General features: G+C 41.3%; 1 protein-coding gene across 3 annotated transcripts in view; it reads left to right on the top strand.

The window, feature by feature from the left end:
• Positions 1-17,011, top strand: part of LOC141132572 (LON peptidase N-terminal domain and RING finger protein 1-like) — a 124,912-nt gene that overhangs the window by 63,041 nt on the left and 44,860 nt on the right. For all 3 annotated transcript variants that reach the window (XM_073621144.1, XM_073621142.1, XM_073621143.1), the window contains exon 4: positions 5,140-5,277. In XM_073621144.1, the coding sequence (XP_073477245.1) occupies positions 5,140-5,277 (138 nt within the window). The remainder of the gene's footprint in view (positions 1-5,139; positions 5,278-17,011) is intronic.

Raw genomic sequence — 17,011 nt, 5'->3', positions numbered from 1 at the left:
TGTTGATATTTGTTGGATTGATTCTCTTTCCAACTCTCTAATGAGGTCAGTCACGTCTCTGGCATCCGTCTCTTTTTCTGTAGTAGCTTCATCGAAGCACGAATGCAAGGCCAATTTGACTGTAAGAGCTATGGCGCCGCAGACCCAGCAAGCATTTGTGGTCGGACAGGAGCAATGGCTGATGTTCTGTGGGAAGAGGACATTCTGTGGTATGAGTGACGGTGTCGAGGTTGACTTTGAGCGACTTCGTCTGCGACCTGAGCGGCTTCTCTGAGTTGAGCGACTTCTTCAGTGCCCTGAGCGAGTCCTTCAGTTATCTGAGCGACTTCCTCTGTGTCCTGAGCTGCTTCTTCTGTGTCTTAAGTCTGACAATCTTATGGACCTGATAGGGCTGTCCAATAAGGCAGCTATAGTGGCAAGGCTCTTTTTTTCTCAATCTTCACTACATACCAATTTGTCCCCTTACCTATTAAGCTGTGGATGGTCTGCTTGGGCAGTGGTCTCCATGAAGAGTGAACAGAGGCTTCCACCTAGAGTATGCAGTAGGAGTTAGAGAAATACATAGAGAAGCAGACCCATAGTAGAGACTAATGCCCCGTACACACGGTCGGATTTTCCGATGGAAAATGTCCGATCGGAGCGTGTTGTCGGAAATTCCGACTGTGTGTGGGCTCCATCGGACATTTTCCATCGGATTTTCCGACACACAAAGTTGGAGAGCAGGAGATAAAATTTTCCGACAACAAAATCCGTTGTCGGAAATTCCGATCGTGTGTACACAAATCCGACGGACAAAGTGCCACGCATGCTCAGAATAAATAAAGAGATGAAAGCTATTGGCCACTGCCCCGTTTATAGTCCCGACGTACGTGTTTTACGTCACCGCGTTCAGAACGATCGGATTTTCCGACAACTTTGTGTGACCGTGTGTATGCAAGACAAGTTTGAGCCAACATCCGTCGGAAAAAATCCTAGGATTTTGTTGTCGGAATGTCCGAACAAAGTCCGGCCGTGTGTACGGGGCATAAGTCTTACCTTAGTGGAGGAGCAGGGAAAGAGAGGTTAGGGGGCAGTGTCTAGCACTTAGTGCAATCCGATATGAACCCCTTGTGTCTTGCAGTGACAGGAGATAGAGTCACTTGCACATGCTCAGAATCGATCAGATGCTCAGGCACAATATTAGGGATGTCGGGATGGCTGTGTGGGACTACAGATCCCAGAGAAACCCCACAAGTGTTAGAAAGATAAAAACAGAGACCACCGCATATAATCTAAGCCCATTTAAGGCTTGTAAAGTACCAGGCAACATACCCCTGAGACCATCAAAGTGGGGTTCCTTCCATCTAGCTCGTTTAGAGGCTGTACAGGCAAGGACTTCCACCCAGGAGAGGCTATAACCTGGCAGGGGCAAGAGCAGTAAGGGGTGCTGAGCTTTCTATCCAGTCCCGGATAGGTAAGGAAAAAAGGAGAGTACTGAGGTCGGTCCTCCCTTTACAATTTATAGATATTCAGGCCTATCAGGTTGTGAGGGGCGGAGTCACAACCCAAGTGTATGCTACCATTATGTGACAGGAATAACTGTTTCTAGAGGAGTTTAGCGTTTTGCCTGTAGAAGCAGCTAATGTTATCCTATGTGTCAATGCACATTAGGACGTTTAGAGGCATATTTTAAGCTCAGTGTTTAGAGGCAGGAAAAAAACCCCTTCTGGTTTGCATTTTTGAGAGGAGTTTTCTGGCAGAAAAAAATTGCTAAATACTCCTTAACACCTGTACAACAATACTCAATATGAGTGTTTTTTTCTGCCAAAAGAACTGGTGTTTTTTTAAGCCCAGTTTCCATGAACCCTAAGGCAGACTTGCCTTGCAATCACGCACTACCATGACAGCACTCCTCTCCATCGCCAGCGCTTTAACTGAAGATAGACAAGGATAACAATTTTAACATAAAAACCCTACCTGTCAGTTTTTAGGGTGCATGCACACTGGGCTTAAAAAAAAGGACACTTAGACAGTATAGAGCAGTGATGGCGAACCTTGGCACCCCAGATGTTTTGGAACTACATTTCCCATGATGCTCATGCACTCTGCAGTTTAGGTGAGCATCATGGGAAATGCAGTTCCAAAACATCTGGGGTGCCAAGGTTTGCCATCACTGCTATAGAGCGTTTCTGTACAGGTGTTTAGGAGCATTTAACATTTTTTTCTGCCAGAAAACTGCTCTTAAATACGTAAACCAGAAGTTTTTTTTTCTGCCTCTAAATGTTGAGCTTAAAATATACCTCTAAATGTCCTAACATGCATGGACACATAGGATAACGCTAAGCTACTTTTGCAGGCGAAATGAAAAATTCCTGTAGAAGCAGCGTTTTTTAAGCCCAGTGTTCGTGTACCCTTAAACATATGACTTTTCTTCCGCTTAAACATTTAAGCTTCCTTTTTTTCAGTTTGGCCTTGGTTCTGTTTAACCGTATGCCGACTACGCTATAGCCGAATGAAGGCTACAGTGCAGTTGTCCAGTTCTGGGAGTACATCTATTGACGTCCTCCCACAACCGCGCCCCTTGCGGCGTGTGCCCGTCATGCTCTGTGATCACTGTCCTTCGGACACTGCTGATTACAGATCAGGGTAAAGGGCCAATCACAGTGGACCTTTACCACATGATCAGCTGTGTCAAATCACAGCTGGCTATGTTGTAAACACACTTACCGGTTATCAGCATTCTTTTGGAAAGGAGAGCAGGTAACAAGCAAGTATGAAAGGGGTTATCTACACTGATAATCTGGGCACTGATCATCAGTGTACTGATGATCAGTGCTGCCCCAATTGTGCTCACAAGTGCCACCTATCAGTGCTACCTATCAGTACCTCCTCATCAGTGCCCCCTTTCAGCGCCCATCAGTGCCGCCTATCCATACCCATCAGTGCCACCTATTAGTGCCCATCAATTCCGCATATCAGTGCAGCCTCATCAGTGCCCACCAGTGCCGCCTCAGTGCAACCTCATCAGCATACATCAGTGAAGGAGAAAAATTACCTGTTTTAAAAATTGTTATAACAAACTAAGAAAATTGTTTTTTTTTTCAAAATGTTTGGACTTTTTTCGCTTGTTTAGAAGAAATAAAAAACCCAGTGGTGATTAAATACCACCAAAAGAAAGCTCTAGAGTGCCTTAAAGTATTCACACCCCTTGACATTTTCCATATTTTGTCATGTTATAACCAAAAACTTAATGTATTTTATTGGTATTCTATCTGATAGACCAACACAAAGTTGCACATAATTGTGAAGTGGAAAAAAAATCATAAATGGGTTTCAACATTTTTTACAAATAAATATCTGAAAAGTGTGGCGTGCATTTGTATTCAGACCCCTTTACTCTGATACCCCTAAAATCTAGTGGAACCAATTGCCTTCAGAAGTCACCTAATTAGTAAATAGAGTCCACCTGTTTGTAAATTTTAATCTCAGTATAAATACAGCTGTTCTGTGAAGCCCTCAGAGGTTTGTTAGAGAACCTTAGTGAACAAACTTCATTATGAAGGCCAAGGAACACACCAGAGAGGTCTGGGATAAAGTTGTGGAGAAGTTTAAAGCAGGGTTAAGTTATTAAAAAATATCCCAAGCTTTGAACATCATAGAGCACTGTTCATTCCATCATCTGAAAATGGAAAGAGTATGGCACAACTGCAAACCTACCAAGACATGGCCGTCCACCTAAACTGACAGGCCAGGCAAGGAGAGCATTAATCAGAGAAGCAGCCAAGAGGCCCATGGTAACTCTGGAGGAGCTGCAGAGATCCACAGCTCAGGTGGGAGAATCTGTCCACAGGACAACAATTAGTCATGCACTCCACAAATCTGACCTTTATGGAAGAGTGGCAAGAAGAAAGCCATTGTTGAAAGAAAGTCATAAGAAGTGCTGTTTGCAGTTTGTGAGAAGCCATGTGTGGGACACAGCAAACATGTGGAAGAAGGAGCTCTGGTCAAATGAGACCAAAATTGACCCTTTTGGCCTAAAAGCAAAACGTTATGTGTGGCGGAAAACTAACACTGCACATCACCCTGAACACACCATCCCCACCGGGAAACATAGTGGTGGCAACATCATGTTATGTGGATTCTTTTCGTCAGCATGGCAGGGAAGCTGGTCAGAGTTGATGGGAAGATCGATGGAGCCAAATACAGGGCAGTCTTAGAAAACAAACCTTTTAGAGTCAGCAAAAGACATGAGACTGGGGCAGAGGTTCACTTTCCAGCAGGACAAGGACCCTAAACATACAGCCAGAGCTACAATGGAATTGTTTAGATCAGTGGTTCTTAACTCCTGTCCTCAGGACCCACTAACAGGCCAGGTTTGCAAGATAACTGAAATGCATCACAGGTGATATAATTTGCTGCCCAGTGATTGCAGTATTCTAGTCTGCATCTCCCCAAGGTAATACTTAAAATCTGGCCTGTTAGTGAGTCACGGGGAGAGGAGTTGAGAACCACTGGTTTAGATCAAAGCATATTCATGTGTTAGAATGGCCCAGTCAAAGTCCAGACCTAAATCCAATTGAGAATCTGTGGCAAGACTTGAAAATTGCTGTTTACAGACGCTCTCCATCCAATCTGACAGAGCTTGAGCTATTTTCCAAAGAAGAATGGGTAAAAATGATATTCTCTAGATGTGCAAAGCTGGTAGAGACATCCCCAAAAAGTCTGGCAGCTGTAATTGAAAGGTGGTTCTACAAAGTATTGACTCAGAGGGGGCTGAATACGAATGTACGCCACACTTTTCACATATTTATTTGTAAAAAAGTTTGAAAACCATTTATCATTTTCCTTCAATTTCACAATTATGTGCCACTTTGTGTTGGTCTAGCACATAAAATCCCAATACAATAAATACATTAACGTTTTTGGTTGTAACATGACAAAATGTGGAAAATTTCAAGGGGTATGAATACTTTTTCAAGGCACTGTATTTGTGTCAAAAAAGAAAAAAATTTCATATGGGTACAGTGCTGCATGACCACGCAGTTGTCATTCAAAGTGAGTGCTGAAAGCTGAAAATTGGCCTGCTCAATAGTCAAGTGGTTAAAAAATAATTGTGATTTTAAAAAACTTATTCTAACTGCAAATTCTATGTTCTGTTAGATGCTGAAAGATTTTGGTCGTCCTGTGCCTTCTTCTCTGGCTGATCTACTGGATGAGGTGTCTCAATACTTGAAGTTGTCCTCTGTGGACATTACTGCTCTTGTGACCCCCCTCCACACCAGCAGTATGGATGTAAAGGTAAAACTTTTCATAATTGTATTTGCAGTGACATGTCAGCAGTGTACGGTAAAGTGCAACTTCAGCCAAAAACATTTGGAGGGATTTACTAAAACTGGAGCACTCAGAATCTGGTGCAGCTTTACATAGTAGCCAGTCAGCTTCTAGCTTCAGGTTGTTCAATCAACCACTTACGGACCGCCCGCCATCATTATACGGCGGTACTTTGAAGTGGAATATCGTTGTTATAGCAGCAGCTAGCTGCCATAACCCCGGTATTCACTTCTTCAGCAGGCGTTCCGCTTTCAGATAAAAGTGGTCTCTGCAGCGGATTCACAGCAAGATCACGTTTATCGGTATTGGGAAAGGGCCCCCCCCCCCGCCGCCGGGAGTGGCGGAGGCGATCGCGTCCTCTTCCGTGTTAGGTATGGAGCTGAGTGAAGGGAAGATGGCCCCCGCTCGGCTCCATACAATTGCAGGGCGGAAGCGACGTCAAAACGTCACTTCCGCCCATAGCTCTTAAAAACTTTTTTTTTTTTATTGCATTTTAGTGTAAATATGAGATCTGAGGTCTTTTTGACCCACATGATCCTGTCATGCTTTTCTTCTATTACAAGGGATGTTTTTTGTTTTTTTTTTTTTTTTTTTTTTTAAAGAACAGTTTAAAAATAAAAAATAAAATAAAATAAATTAGAAAAAAAATGTAAAATATCACCACGATCGTTAGAGTGAGAGCAATAATTTTAGACCTAAACCTCCTCTGTAACTAAAAACATGCAACCGGTAGAATTGTTTAGACGTCGCATATGGAGATTTTTAAGGATAAAAGTTTGTCGCCACTCCACGAGCAGGTGCAATTTTGAAGCGTGACATGTTGGATATCAATTTACTCAGCGTAAACATCTTTCACAATATAAAAAAAAATTGGGCTAACTTTACTGTTGTCTTATTTTTTTATTCAAAAAAGTGTATCTTTTTTCCAAAAAAAGTGTGCTTGTAAGACTGCTGCGCAAATACAGTGTGACAGAAAGTATTGCAACGACCGCCATTTTATTCTCTAGGGTGTTAGAAAAAAATATATAATGTTTGGGCGATCTAAGTAATTTTCTAGCAAAAAAAAAAAAATGATTTTAACTTGTAAACAAGTCTGAAAAATAGGCCCGGTCTTAAAGTGGTTAAGCTTTGACTATAAAACCTGGAAGCTGATTGGTTTAAATGCAGAGCTGCACCAGATTTTGCACTCTTCAGTCTTAGTAAATAACCCCCATTTTGTATTAAATGGCCCTATGCACACATGCAGTGAGAGGCTGAAAATATCCCCAGTGTAAAATTCCCTGCATTTTCCTGAGCCTCGGGAGTCTTAAAATGTATCTGTGTTTACACAGGCAGCACTCGTTACTGCTCCTCTAAAAAGTGATCTTCATGGATCACTTTTTAGAGGGTGGTAGTGCAGCAGCTGCCAAGCTTTCAGGGGGCGATATTACTGCTTCCTAAATACTTTTTTTTTTCTTCTTCAGTTGAATGGGGATTTCCTATTGAAATATAGCACTGCATCCGCGAGCCAAGCATTTGCATTTACTTGCATAGGTTGCATTTGGTGGCCACTGCGAGCATTATGATGCATATTGTGCTGTGCAGACTGCTGCACCAGCAGCACGGGCATTACAGCCACTATGTGCATCAAAATCCGGAGGGGTGGCTGGTATTTTTGGAATTAGTCCACCTTTTGATTTTTCTTAAGGTAAACTTTTTCTTTAACCCTTGCCATTTAACCCAGGGTCTACACTATATGGGTTTTTTTTTAAATTCTTCACACACATATATTTTAATTGTGTATTTGCTTTGAGTTCTAATTTAAACTATGAACTTGCCTTTTCTGCCATTTATATGACATGAAAAATGAAACTCAGCTGCATAGACATCTTTTCTCTGTAACAGATATGACTAGATTGCACCTTAATGGTATAAGGTATATGTTTTTAAATATGTGCTTAGCTGACCGGAGACTTCAGAGCAGATTTCAAACCTCAATACGATATGTTTTTCAAATTCAATAAATGATTTGTTTTATTAGCCAATCTTGTGGAGCCCTCTAGTGTACACTTTATATCATTTATTTATGCAGCTCGAATGCTTTTATCTTGTCATTCTGTGGGCTGTTTAGGAATTAAAATATTGCTGATATATTCATGTTGCAGCCTATTAAACCAACATTTTTCTTTTTTTTTTTTTTACCGTGTTATTATCAATGTAAAATCCATTTTCTTAGACAGAAACAGGAAGGAGAGAGTGTGTGAGCCAATAGGAGCAGAAAGGTGCATGTAGGTTCCCCAAGAGGTGAGACGTATGTGGGCCAGTAGGAGTAATGTGGTGCAGGAGGCGGTGGGTCAGAGTAGGCAACAATAGAAACCATTTGCTTTACATAGCAGGCTACAGGGTTTGTTGGGTACTGCATACTTTCTAAGTACTGAGAGGGGCTATTCAGAGTCGGTGGTGTTTAAACTTTTTTCTAATAGGTAAACTTTTAACCTTAAAGTGATACTAAAGTCTCAGTTTATTTTTTTTTGTTAAAAATAACTAACATGTCATACTTACCTGCTCTTTGTGTTGGTTTTGCACAGAGCAGCCCAGATCCTCCTCTTCTCAGGTCCCTGGCCAGCGCTCCTGGCTCCTCCTTCCTGCCCAGTTCCCCCACAGCAAGCAGCTTGCTATGGGGGCACCCGAGCTGAACCACTGCTCTATTTGTCTATTCAGACACGAAGCCGCAGCCCGGCCCCCTCTTTCTTCTCATTGGCTCGCTAACTTTGATTGACAGCAGCGGGAGCCAGTGGCACCCGTTGTGTGTCTCTGCCAATCAGGAGGGAGAGTTCCGGACAGCAGAGTCTCTCCTGCAACATTGCTGGATTGGAAGAGGCTTGGGTAAGCATGAGGGGGGCTGCTGCACACAGAAGGTTTTTCATCTTATTGCATAGAATAAGAAAAATAAATAAAATTGCGCTTGGAATATAGTGGGAATAACAATGAAGAAAATTGAAATAAATTTGAATAGTGTAAATAAAAAAAAAAAAAAAAATATATAAAATATTGTTAAAATAAAGATATATCTATAAAGCTGCGGCTATAGGTGGGGCACACCAATACAAATATAAACCAAAGAAACCGCGCTGAAAATGTTAAACAATAATGAAAGTAGAAGTCCAATTAAAAGTCCAAAATAAATAACATAGACTCCTCAATGTGATAATGTTGAAAGGTGATGATTCACTTGAGATACATCTGTGTGGTGAAATGCTTACCAGAACGTAAGACAAATTCAGACAGGTGGCTTAAACCTAGCCCGGGCCTTTAGAGAGCGATTCCAATATGACAAGGTCAGTCGCACTCGTGCAGCGAATCTGGTCCGCATAGGGTTATCTTGCTTGAAAAGATCATCGTGTTCACCCACCATAGCCTTCAGCCACATCCTGCTATGCTCCAAATGAAGCTGCTCCCAGCTGTCACTTTTCGAGTTCCAAGATCTTCAAGACTCTGTGAACTTTTGAGGCTTGGTTTCTGTGTCTTCTGCGGTGACCAGTCAGTATTGGGAAGCTTTATCAAATCAAGGGAGATTTACTAAAACTGGAGCACTCAAAATCTGGTTCAGCTGTGCATGGTAGCCAATCGGCTTCTAAGTTCAGCTGTTCAATTAAGCTTTGACAATAAAACCTGAAAGCTGATTGGTTTATATGCAGAGCTGCACCAGATTTTGCACTTTCCAGTTTTAGTAAATCAACCCCTTTTTGTCAGTTTAAGCAGTTCTTACTGCTTCATCACATTGACTTCCACTGCGCTTCAGTTTCACCCCACTGTCTACTCAATACTAGTCTTATCTGTCTGCTTTTACCCCACAATGTCCACCTTCTGTCCCACTCTACTCAGTATGCCACCTTTTTTCTTTGTCCACCTTCTGTCCCAATCTGTTCACCTTTTTGTCCCAAGCTCCACTTTCTGTCCCACTCTGCCCACCTTCTGCTCCACTATTTCCACATTCTGTCCTACTCTGCCCACCTTTTTTCCACTGTTCCCACCTTCTGGCCTACTCTGCTTACTTTTTATTCTACCATGTCTGTCCACTGCACCTTCTGCTAACCTTCTTAACTCTACCCCACTTTCCTACATTACTTTTCGCTGAATTTGCCCACATTTACCTCCATTTCATCCACAACATGTCCCCCACTATGATCACACTTTGTGCACCATTTACCTCCTGTGCTTCTGTACACGTTATGTTAGTGGTAACAAATTGCCTTGCAGTGCACTGATTCATACACAGAGTGGTCTGTGTGGTCACAAGTGTTCAGCTGACAAATCACTTAACCAAATTTACAAATATCTTGCCTAGGTAACTATGTACAAAACTGCAAAATGTTAGGGAAATGATTTGACACTTGGGTAGAATCTAGAAGAAACTGGTATAAATTGTAACATTGCTAGCAATTATTGTTTCCTATCTTTTTCTTTTCAGCCTGTATGAAATGGGGCCTAACTGTGGATCACTTTGTCAGCAGCACCCGGCCCATGGTTAGCTGCAGTGGCGCCCCGTCCACTAGGGGCACACCCCTATCCATGCATCTGGCCTCCTGATCTACATGCAGAGTGGTCTCGGGGAGGGTGGATTGTTTGCCGCCCCCCCCCCCCCAAAAAAAAGAAAACAGCCGCCACTAGTTAGCAGGCTGTCTGTTGCCTCACGCATGCCTGTTTGAAGAAGGATTGGACATTGTTGCACTGTAGTCCAATTTACCCCTATTAGGGGTGGCAGTGATGGTCAGACCATGACATTTTTTATATCTTCTTAGGCTTTTTAAGTGTCCATCCTTGCCCATTGCCATGATAGTCTAAAGTCTACCACTTGATTGGTGCAACAGTCCATTGTGGGTTTCTTCACCTAAGGAGGTGAAGAGGAGCAAAACACTGGGTGCTAAGTGCAGTGACCTATAGTAATTAATTTAAAAAAAATAGAGATTCTTCTTGGTTTCTCTAGGTTCTGAACATAGTCTGACTTTCCACTGAGTCTGATAGAAGGTGTATAGAAGCAGAATGAGCAGCTTGTGGAGAAAGTGGTGTTACAGTAGTGGAGATGGGAAGATGGTGAAGTGGGTGAAATTAGGCAAAAGGTAGACATTCTGAAACAGAAAGTGGTGTGGAAGAGTGGAAAGAGATAGGTCAGCAGGGTGAGGAACAATGGGTCAGGTTAGCAGAAGGGGGTGTAGAGAGAGTGTAGCTGAAAGTGGGCAGCGTAGGGGAGAATGTGGACAGATTAACTGCAAAATAGTATGAAGGCTGCATAGACATTGGTGTGAAGGTTATGTAGAAAGTGGCATGGAACACGCAAAAAAGTTATATGGCAGAGAGTGAGGTAAATGTGCACCCTGAAGTAGAGCTGCACAATTAATCGTTAAAAAATCGTGATCTCGATTCACCTCCCCTGACGATCTCTCCTGCTGAGTTTGACGATTCTTTCATATAAACAAGTGGAGAGATTATATGCTCACTCAGCTGTCAAAAGAAAACATCCAGGCATTCTGCCAAGTTTAGAACTTGAAACATTGTATCTAACTTCCTTCTTAGATCAAAGGGATAAACTTCTCTGTGTAAACAAATAACCTGGGCAATCTGCCAAGCTTTAAACAACCTGTAAATGCAGGAAGTTTAACCACTTAAAGTCTAAATCTTTTTCTGACACTTCTTTCTTAAGTTAAAATCAATATTTTTTGCTAAAAAAAATTACTTGGAACCCCCAAACATTAGAGATAAATAAATAATAAATCTATATATATTCTAATATTTTATAATATGGAATAAAATGGCAATTGCTGCAATATTTTATGTCGCACTGTATTTGCCCAGCGGTCTTTCAAATGCAATTTTTTGGGAAAAAATACACTTCAATAAATAAAAAAAAAGAAACAGTAAAGTTAGCGCAATTTTTTTTTGTTTTAATGTGAAAGATGATGTTACGCCGCGAGAATCGTGAGAGAATCGTGATCTATCCTCTAAGCAAAAAAATCGTGATTCTCATTTTAGCCAGAATCGTGCAGCTCTACCCTGAAGGTTAGTGTGCCAAAGCAGAACTGCTGAGGCTGGCTTAAATGTTGCAAATAGGCAGCTTGACCAAGCAAATTGAGTATTCATCAAGCCTTTTGAGCATTGCTCATTGACATGATACTCTACAAAGCCTACTTTTATCTACAGAATTTTTTACTGATGCAATATTCCATTGTGGGCTATTTCACCTAAGAATGTGAGAAGTGATACGCTAATGCCCTGTACACACGGTCGGATTTTCCGAAGGAACATGTGTGATAGGACCTTGTTGTTGGAAATTCCGACCGTGTGTGGGCTCCATCACACATTTTCCATCGGAATTTCCGACACACAAAGTTTGAGAGCTTGCTATAAAATTTTCCGACAACATAATCCGTTGTCGGAAATTCCGATCGTGTGCATACAAAGTGCCACGCATGCTCAGAATAAATTAAGAGACGAAAGCTATTGGCTACTGCCCTGTTTATAGTCCCGACGTACATGTTTTATGTCACCGCGTTCTGTAAAATTTTAGCTCATATTTTTGGACTTTTACCAACAACTAATATACTTTTTGCAAAGAAACTCAAGGAGCACATTGAAGAGTAAGTGAAGAAGACAGATAAATTAGGTTTATATATATTTACATAGTTACATAGTTAGTCAGGTTGAAAAAAGACACAAGTCCATCTAGTTAAGGGGTGCCCAAACTTTTTCCAAAGAGGGCCAGATTTGATGAAGTGAACATGCGTGAGGGCCAACCATTTGCCTGACATTCTTTGAACCATTAAAATTCGGTCTAAGTGTATTAGTTCGAGCACTAATACACCGCCCAACAAGAATTCTCTTGCCTTTGTGGCTGTGTGTGCGTAAAGAGATAAGCTCGGGCGTGTTATTTGGATATACAGTATTTATCGGCGTATAACACGCACCTTCACTTTAAGAGGGAAGTTTCAGGAAAAAAACTTAAATTTTAAATAAAGAACTGTGAAGCAAAATAAGGGTCAATGCCCATCTGCAGCTTCACAAGTGCCATAAATGCAGCATCCCCATTGCCATGAATGCAGCCCCACCATTGCCATGAATGCAGCACCCCCATTGCCATCAGTGCAGCACCCCCATTGCCATGAATTCAGCACCCCTAATGCCATGAATGCAGCACCCTCATTGCCAGGAATGCAGCATCCCCCATTGGCATGAATGCAGCACCCACCATTGCCAGGAATGCAGCACCCACCATTGCCAGTAATGTAGCACCCACCATTGCCATGAATGCAGCACCCACCATTGCCAGGAATGCAGCACCTACCATTGCCATGAATGCAGCACCCCCATTGCCAGGAATGCAGCACCCACCATTGCCAGGAATGCAACCCCCCCATTGCCAGGAATGCAGCACCCACCATTGCTATGAATGCAGTACCCACCATTGCCAGGAATGCAGCACCCCCATTGCCATGAATGCAGCACCCCCATTGCCATGAATGCAGCACCCACCATTGCCAGGAATGCAGACTCACCATTGCCATCAGTGCAGCCTGATTGATGCCCATCCATCTGCAGCCTTGGAGGGGACAGGGAGGGGGGCGGGACGAGCGCCAAAAGATTACATACAAGAAAAACTCCTGTTTTCTCTGCGGCCTCTTTAATAGATAGTCCCGCCTCCTATGATGGACAGAACAGTCGTCCAATGGCAGCGCAGGAGACGGGACTTCCTATTACAGAGGCTGCTGTGTAAACAGGAAATACTCCTGTGTGTACGGTACTTGTCCCGCCTCCTCCCTGTCCCCTCCAAGGCAGCCAGTGTATATATCTTTTGTGGCCCTGGCACTGGGAGATCGTTGGGGGCCACAAAAGATACTTAGACATGCCTGATCTAGTTCAACCAATTAAAAAAAATTTTAAAAATCATACAATCCCATATACACAATCCTTTACCCACAGTTGATCCAGAGGAAGGCAAAAAAAAACACAGCAAAGCATGAACCACTTTGCTACATCAGAGGAAAAAAGTCCTTCCTGATCCCCCCAAGAGGCAATCACATATTCCCTGGATCAACTTTACCTATACTATACCTATTATAAAGTTGCTTAGGTTTGCTGCAATGACTTAGTGGAGTTATCATCTAATTATACCTAATTTGTTGATCTCTTTCTGTTATCTTCATACATTTTCACATGTTTACATCCATATTCATCCATGATCAGCCTGTGGATGAAATCCAATAAAATGTATTTGTTTTCCCTTACAACACTGATCTTATTTCCTTCAAATCATTTCATCTTTTTAATATGTCTTATATAATATGTACTAAATTTCAGTGTGTTTATATACATATTTTATAAGCTAAATCGTTAATAAGCGCATAAGAAATATACCCATTCTTTCTGTTCAAATTAGATAGGAAACGTGCAGCATTACCTAATGAAGAGTGTCGTTCACGATATTCCAGGTGCATAATTTGACATGGATGATTTATATTCAAATATAACAAAAAAGTCTTATTGCAAGAATGCAAATTTCTCCCCCCCCCCAAAAAAAAGATAGACACTATATGTGTTTTTGCTATAGCAACTATCCACAGGCCTGTGTAAAATTGGATGTGACAGGTAGGCATTGAGATGTGAAGCACAGTTACAGGCTACGTGTCGGAGAAGTGACACGCGTTTTATATATATTGTTTATTCCGGACAGATAGTTTTGTGTTTCACCTTGCCTTTTTGCTGTTTGACCTTGTGATGTAGATTCAATTTAATGCTGTTATTTTAAAGCTGTAAATGAAAACAATATGTTTTAGACATAAAAGAATATCTAAACCCCAAACAAAAAATGTATTATATTGCAGTTCACCGGTTTGTAGATTTGATGGCTGCATTTGTTTTCTTTTTTCAAGCTTTTTTTAAAAAAAATATTCACCTGGTGATTCAGCCACTTACCCACCTCCTGTTCATGTTTTAATTTTTTTTATCCTTTGTGGGGATGAGGGCAGCCAAGGGTGCCTGGTCTTTAAGTATGTTTGTCTTTGCTCATGTCCATTACATGGTGGACTGGTGGGACTAAAACTTTACAGTGAAAATAACAAAGGGACATAACCCCAAAGGGGTATGACAAAATAAATGGACTATCTTGGAACTCAATAACAACACATTTAGAATGACATAAAAATGATATATGTTTATTAATACAAAAACTAAAAAAACTTTTGTTCATGTACACAAAAACATAAATAAAATCACACCTATCACATAATGACAGAGTATTGTGTTAGGATACGAAGATCACAGATAGTAAAGCATCCCTTGAAGTAATGGAGAACATAGGGGTAATGGTTGCTCCCCTACGTGTTTCGTGCTTCTTCAGGAGAAAAGAGCAAAACGTTATCTGTAACAAAACACGAGAGCAATAAAATACAGAAACATAATGAAAATAACAAATAATGAACATAATTACAGCAATATGCACTAAAGTAGTTGGCTGGTTGCTAACCACTTTACACAATAAAGGTTGTTTGTGTTTCTTTCTTAGTTCACAGGAAGTGACAAGGACACTGCTTTTCTGGCAAGATCAACAAGTATTTTCTGTACTTGTTGAAAATGTTTTTAGCCTGGGATCTGCAGCCGCCACCTCTAAGGACATAAGCTTTGCCTAGCCAGGAAATGATGAAGTGGGAGCAAGTATGTGCTGGAAAAGATACTTGCTACCCAAAAAAATAAAATCCAAATATGTAATAAGGAGGGGGAGGGGTATGATTATGTAATATCCTACATTTCATTGAAGGTCCACTTTCGGTCATCAGACTGGACATGTTGTCTGATCACATACAGACTGGTACATCCTTTGCTCAGACACAATGAAGTTGATTTACTAATTGTGCATGTGTGGCTAAGTGCTGATGCACACAGGCATCAGCACTGACAAGAGTATTGCTGCATACAGCAATTCACCTCTATTGCCTGCTGTTTATGGGGCCATTTAATACAAAATGGGGGTTATTTACTAAAACTGAAGAGTGCAAAATGTGGTGCAGCCCTGCATAGAAACCAATCAGCTTTCAGGTTTTATTGTCAAAGCTTAATTAAACAAGCTGAAGTTAGAAGCTGATTGGTTGCCATGCACAGCTGCACCAGATTCTGAGCGCTCCACTTTTAGCAAATCTCCCCCAATGTTCTTTTCTGATGTGGAGTACCTCTAACCTTTAACAATCTCCAACTCTCAGAAATCAAGTCTGGCTTGGCAACCTGTCTGTGTAGGCCAGACAGGCCTGGACATGTGCTCCCCTTGGCCACTACAAATGTAACATACTCTCTGGCATACCCTCCTGGTATCCTAGGAATCTTCCCTATATGTACAGTCCCTGTTGAAGAGATATGTTGAAAAACAACAATCAGCAGCTGCAGCCACTAATCAGTGTTGTGAGACAGCAGCGGGTGCTGCTGTAAAAATACAATGTCCCGGTGGGGGGCGATTTCTTCATCCACCTTGTTTGTGTGGATGGAGGAATGTTTTTTTTATTTTGCTTTCAGCCCAATGGCTGAACGAAAAGACTAACTGTGTGGTCAGCCTCAGTTTTCTAAAACCTATTGTCCTTTAACTCCATCATCAACCATGAAATAATGCAGTAAATAGGTTGAGGAAATATGAAGCTGAAGTCATTAAGGTAATTAGAAAAAAGTTTAATTAAACAAGAATTCCAGACATCTGTATGTTATACATAGTTACACAACTTAGATCAAGGTAACTACGGTAAGTATATACCATATTGGGAAAGATACCTAGATGAGAGATAAAAGGCTGCACACCCCAACTGTAATTTGAATGAGAATGTCCCCCCACTGGGTTATTTAGCAGCAAAATATCACAAATTGTTTAAAGTATAAAAAGTTGTCATGTCAGAAATACTGACGCGTTTCAGCGTATTTGGTCATGGTTTTCTTCTGGGGGATAGTTTGCTCTAAAACAAATGCATTCAATTTTAAATTTTTCAAAAAACATCTTTCAACATGCACCAATTTACATGTACATGAACATTGCTATATTTACCACTGGAAGCTGGAAGCTATCCATCTGAGGCTATCCATTCCAGCTTCTAGCAGTAAATATAGAAATGTTCATGCACATGTATTTTGGTGCATGTTGAAAGATGTTTTTTGAAAAATGTAAAATTGAATGCATTTGTTTTAGAGCAAACTATCTCCCAGAAGAAGACCATAACAGAATAGGTTGAAACGCGTTGGTATTTCTGACATGGCAAATATTGTAATGTAATGCTGTGTAATATATGTTTGCATTGCTGTATTCTGGTTTATGTATTATGCCCCATGATCAGAGCTCATATTTTAATGTTCAACATGTGATTCTAATTCACGTAATAAAGACTTTTTATACTTTGAGCAATTTGTGATATTTTGCTGCTAAAAAACCCAGTGGGCAATGCCCCTGGAAGCTGGAAATAACTGAAGTAGACACAGACACAGGTGATTACCATTCGCTTCCAGGTCCCCTGTCGAGCAACTACACCTGCTGACTGAACACAGGTCAGCTGAGTGGCACGGGCACCATTCAGACAATGCTGTGCATTGTCTAAATCAATGCAAATTGTTCTTTGATGGGACGAGGTGGAGAGGTAGGACAGCGGTGTCATGCTCTCCACCTCTTCCAATCCAATCATTTGCATTAGTTCAGAAAATGGTG

The sequence above is a fragment of the Aquarana catesbeiana genome, linkage group LG03 (assembly GCF_042186555.1).
Source record: "Aquarana catesbeiana isolate 2022-GZ linkage group LG03, ASM4218655v1, whole genome shotgun sequence".
Classification (NCBI taxonomy): domain Eukaryota; kingdom Metazoa; phylum Chordata; class Amphibia; order Anura; family Ranidae; genus Aquarana; species Aquarana catesbeiana.
This window is presented reverse-complemented; position numbering and strand designations above follow the sequence as displayed.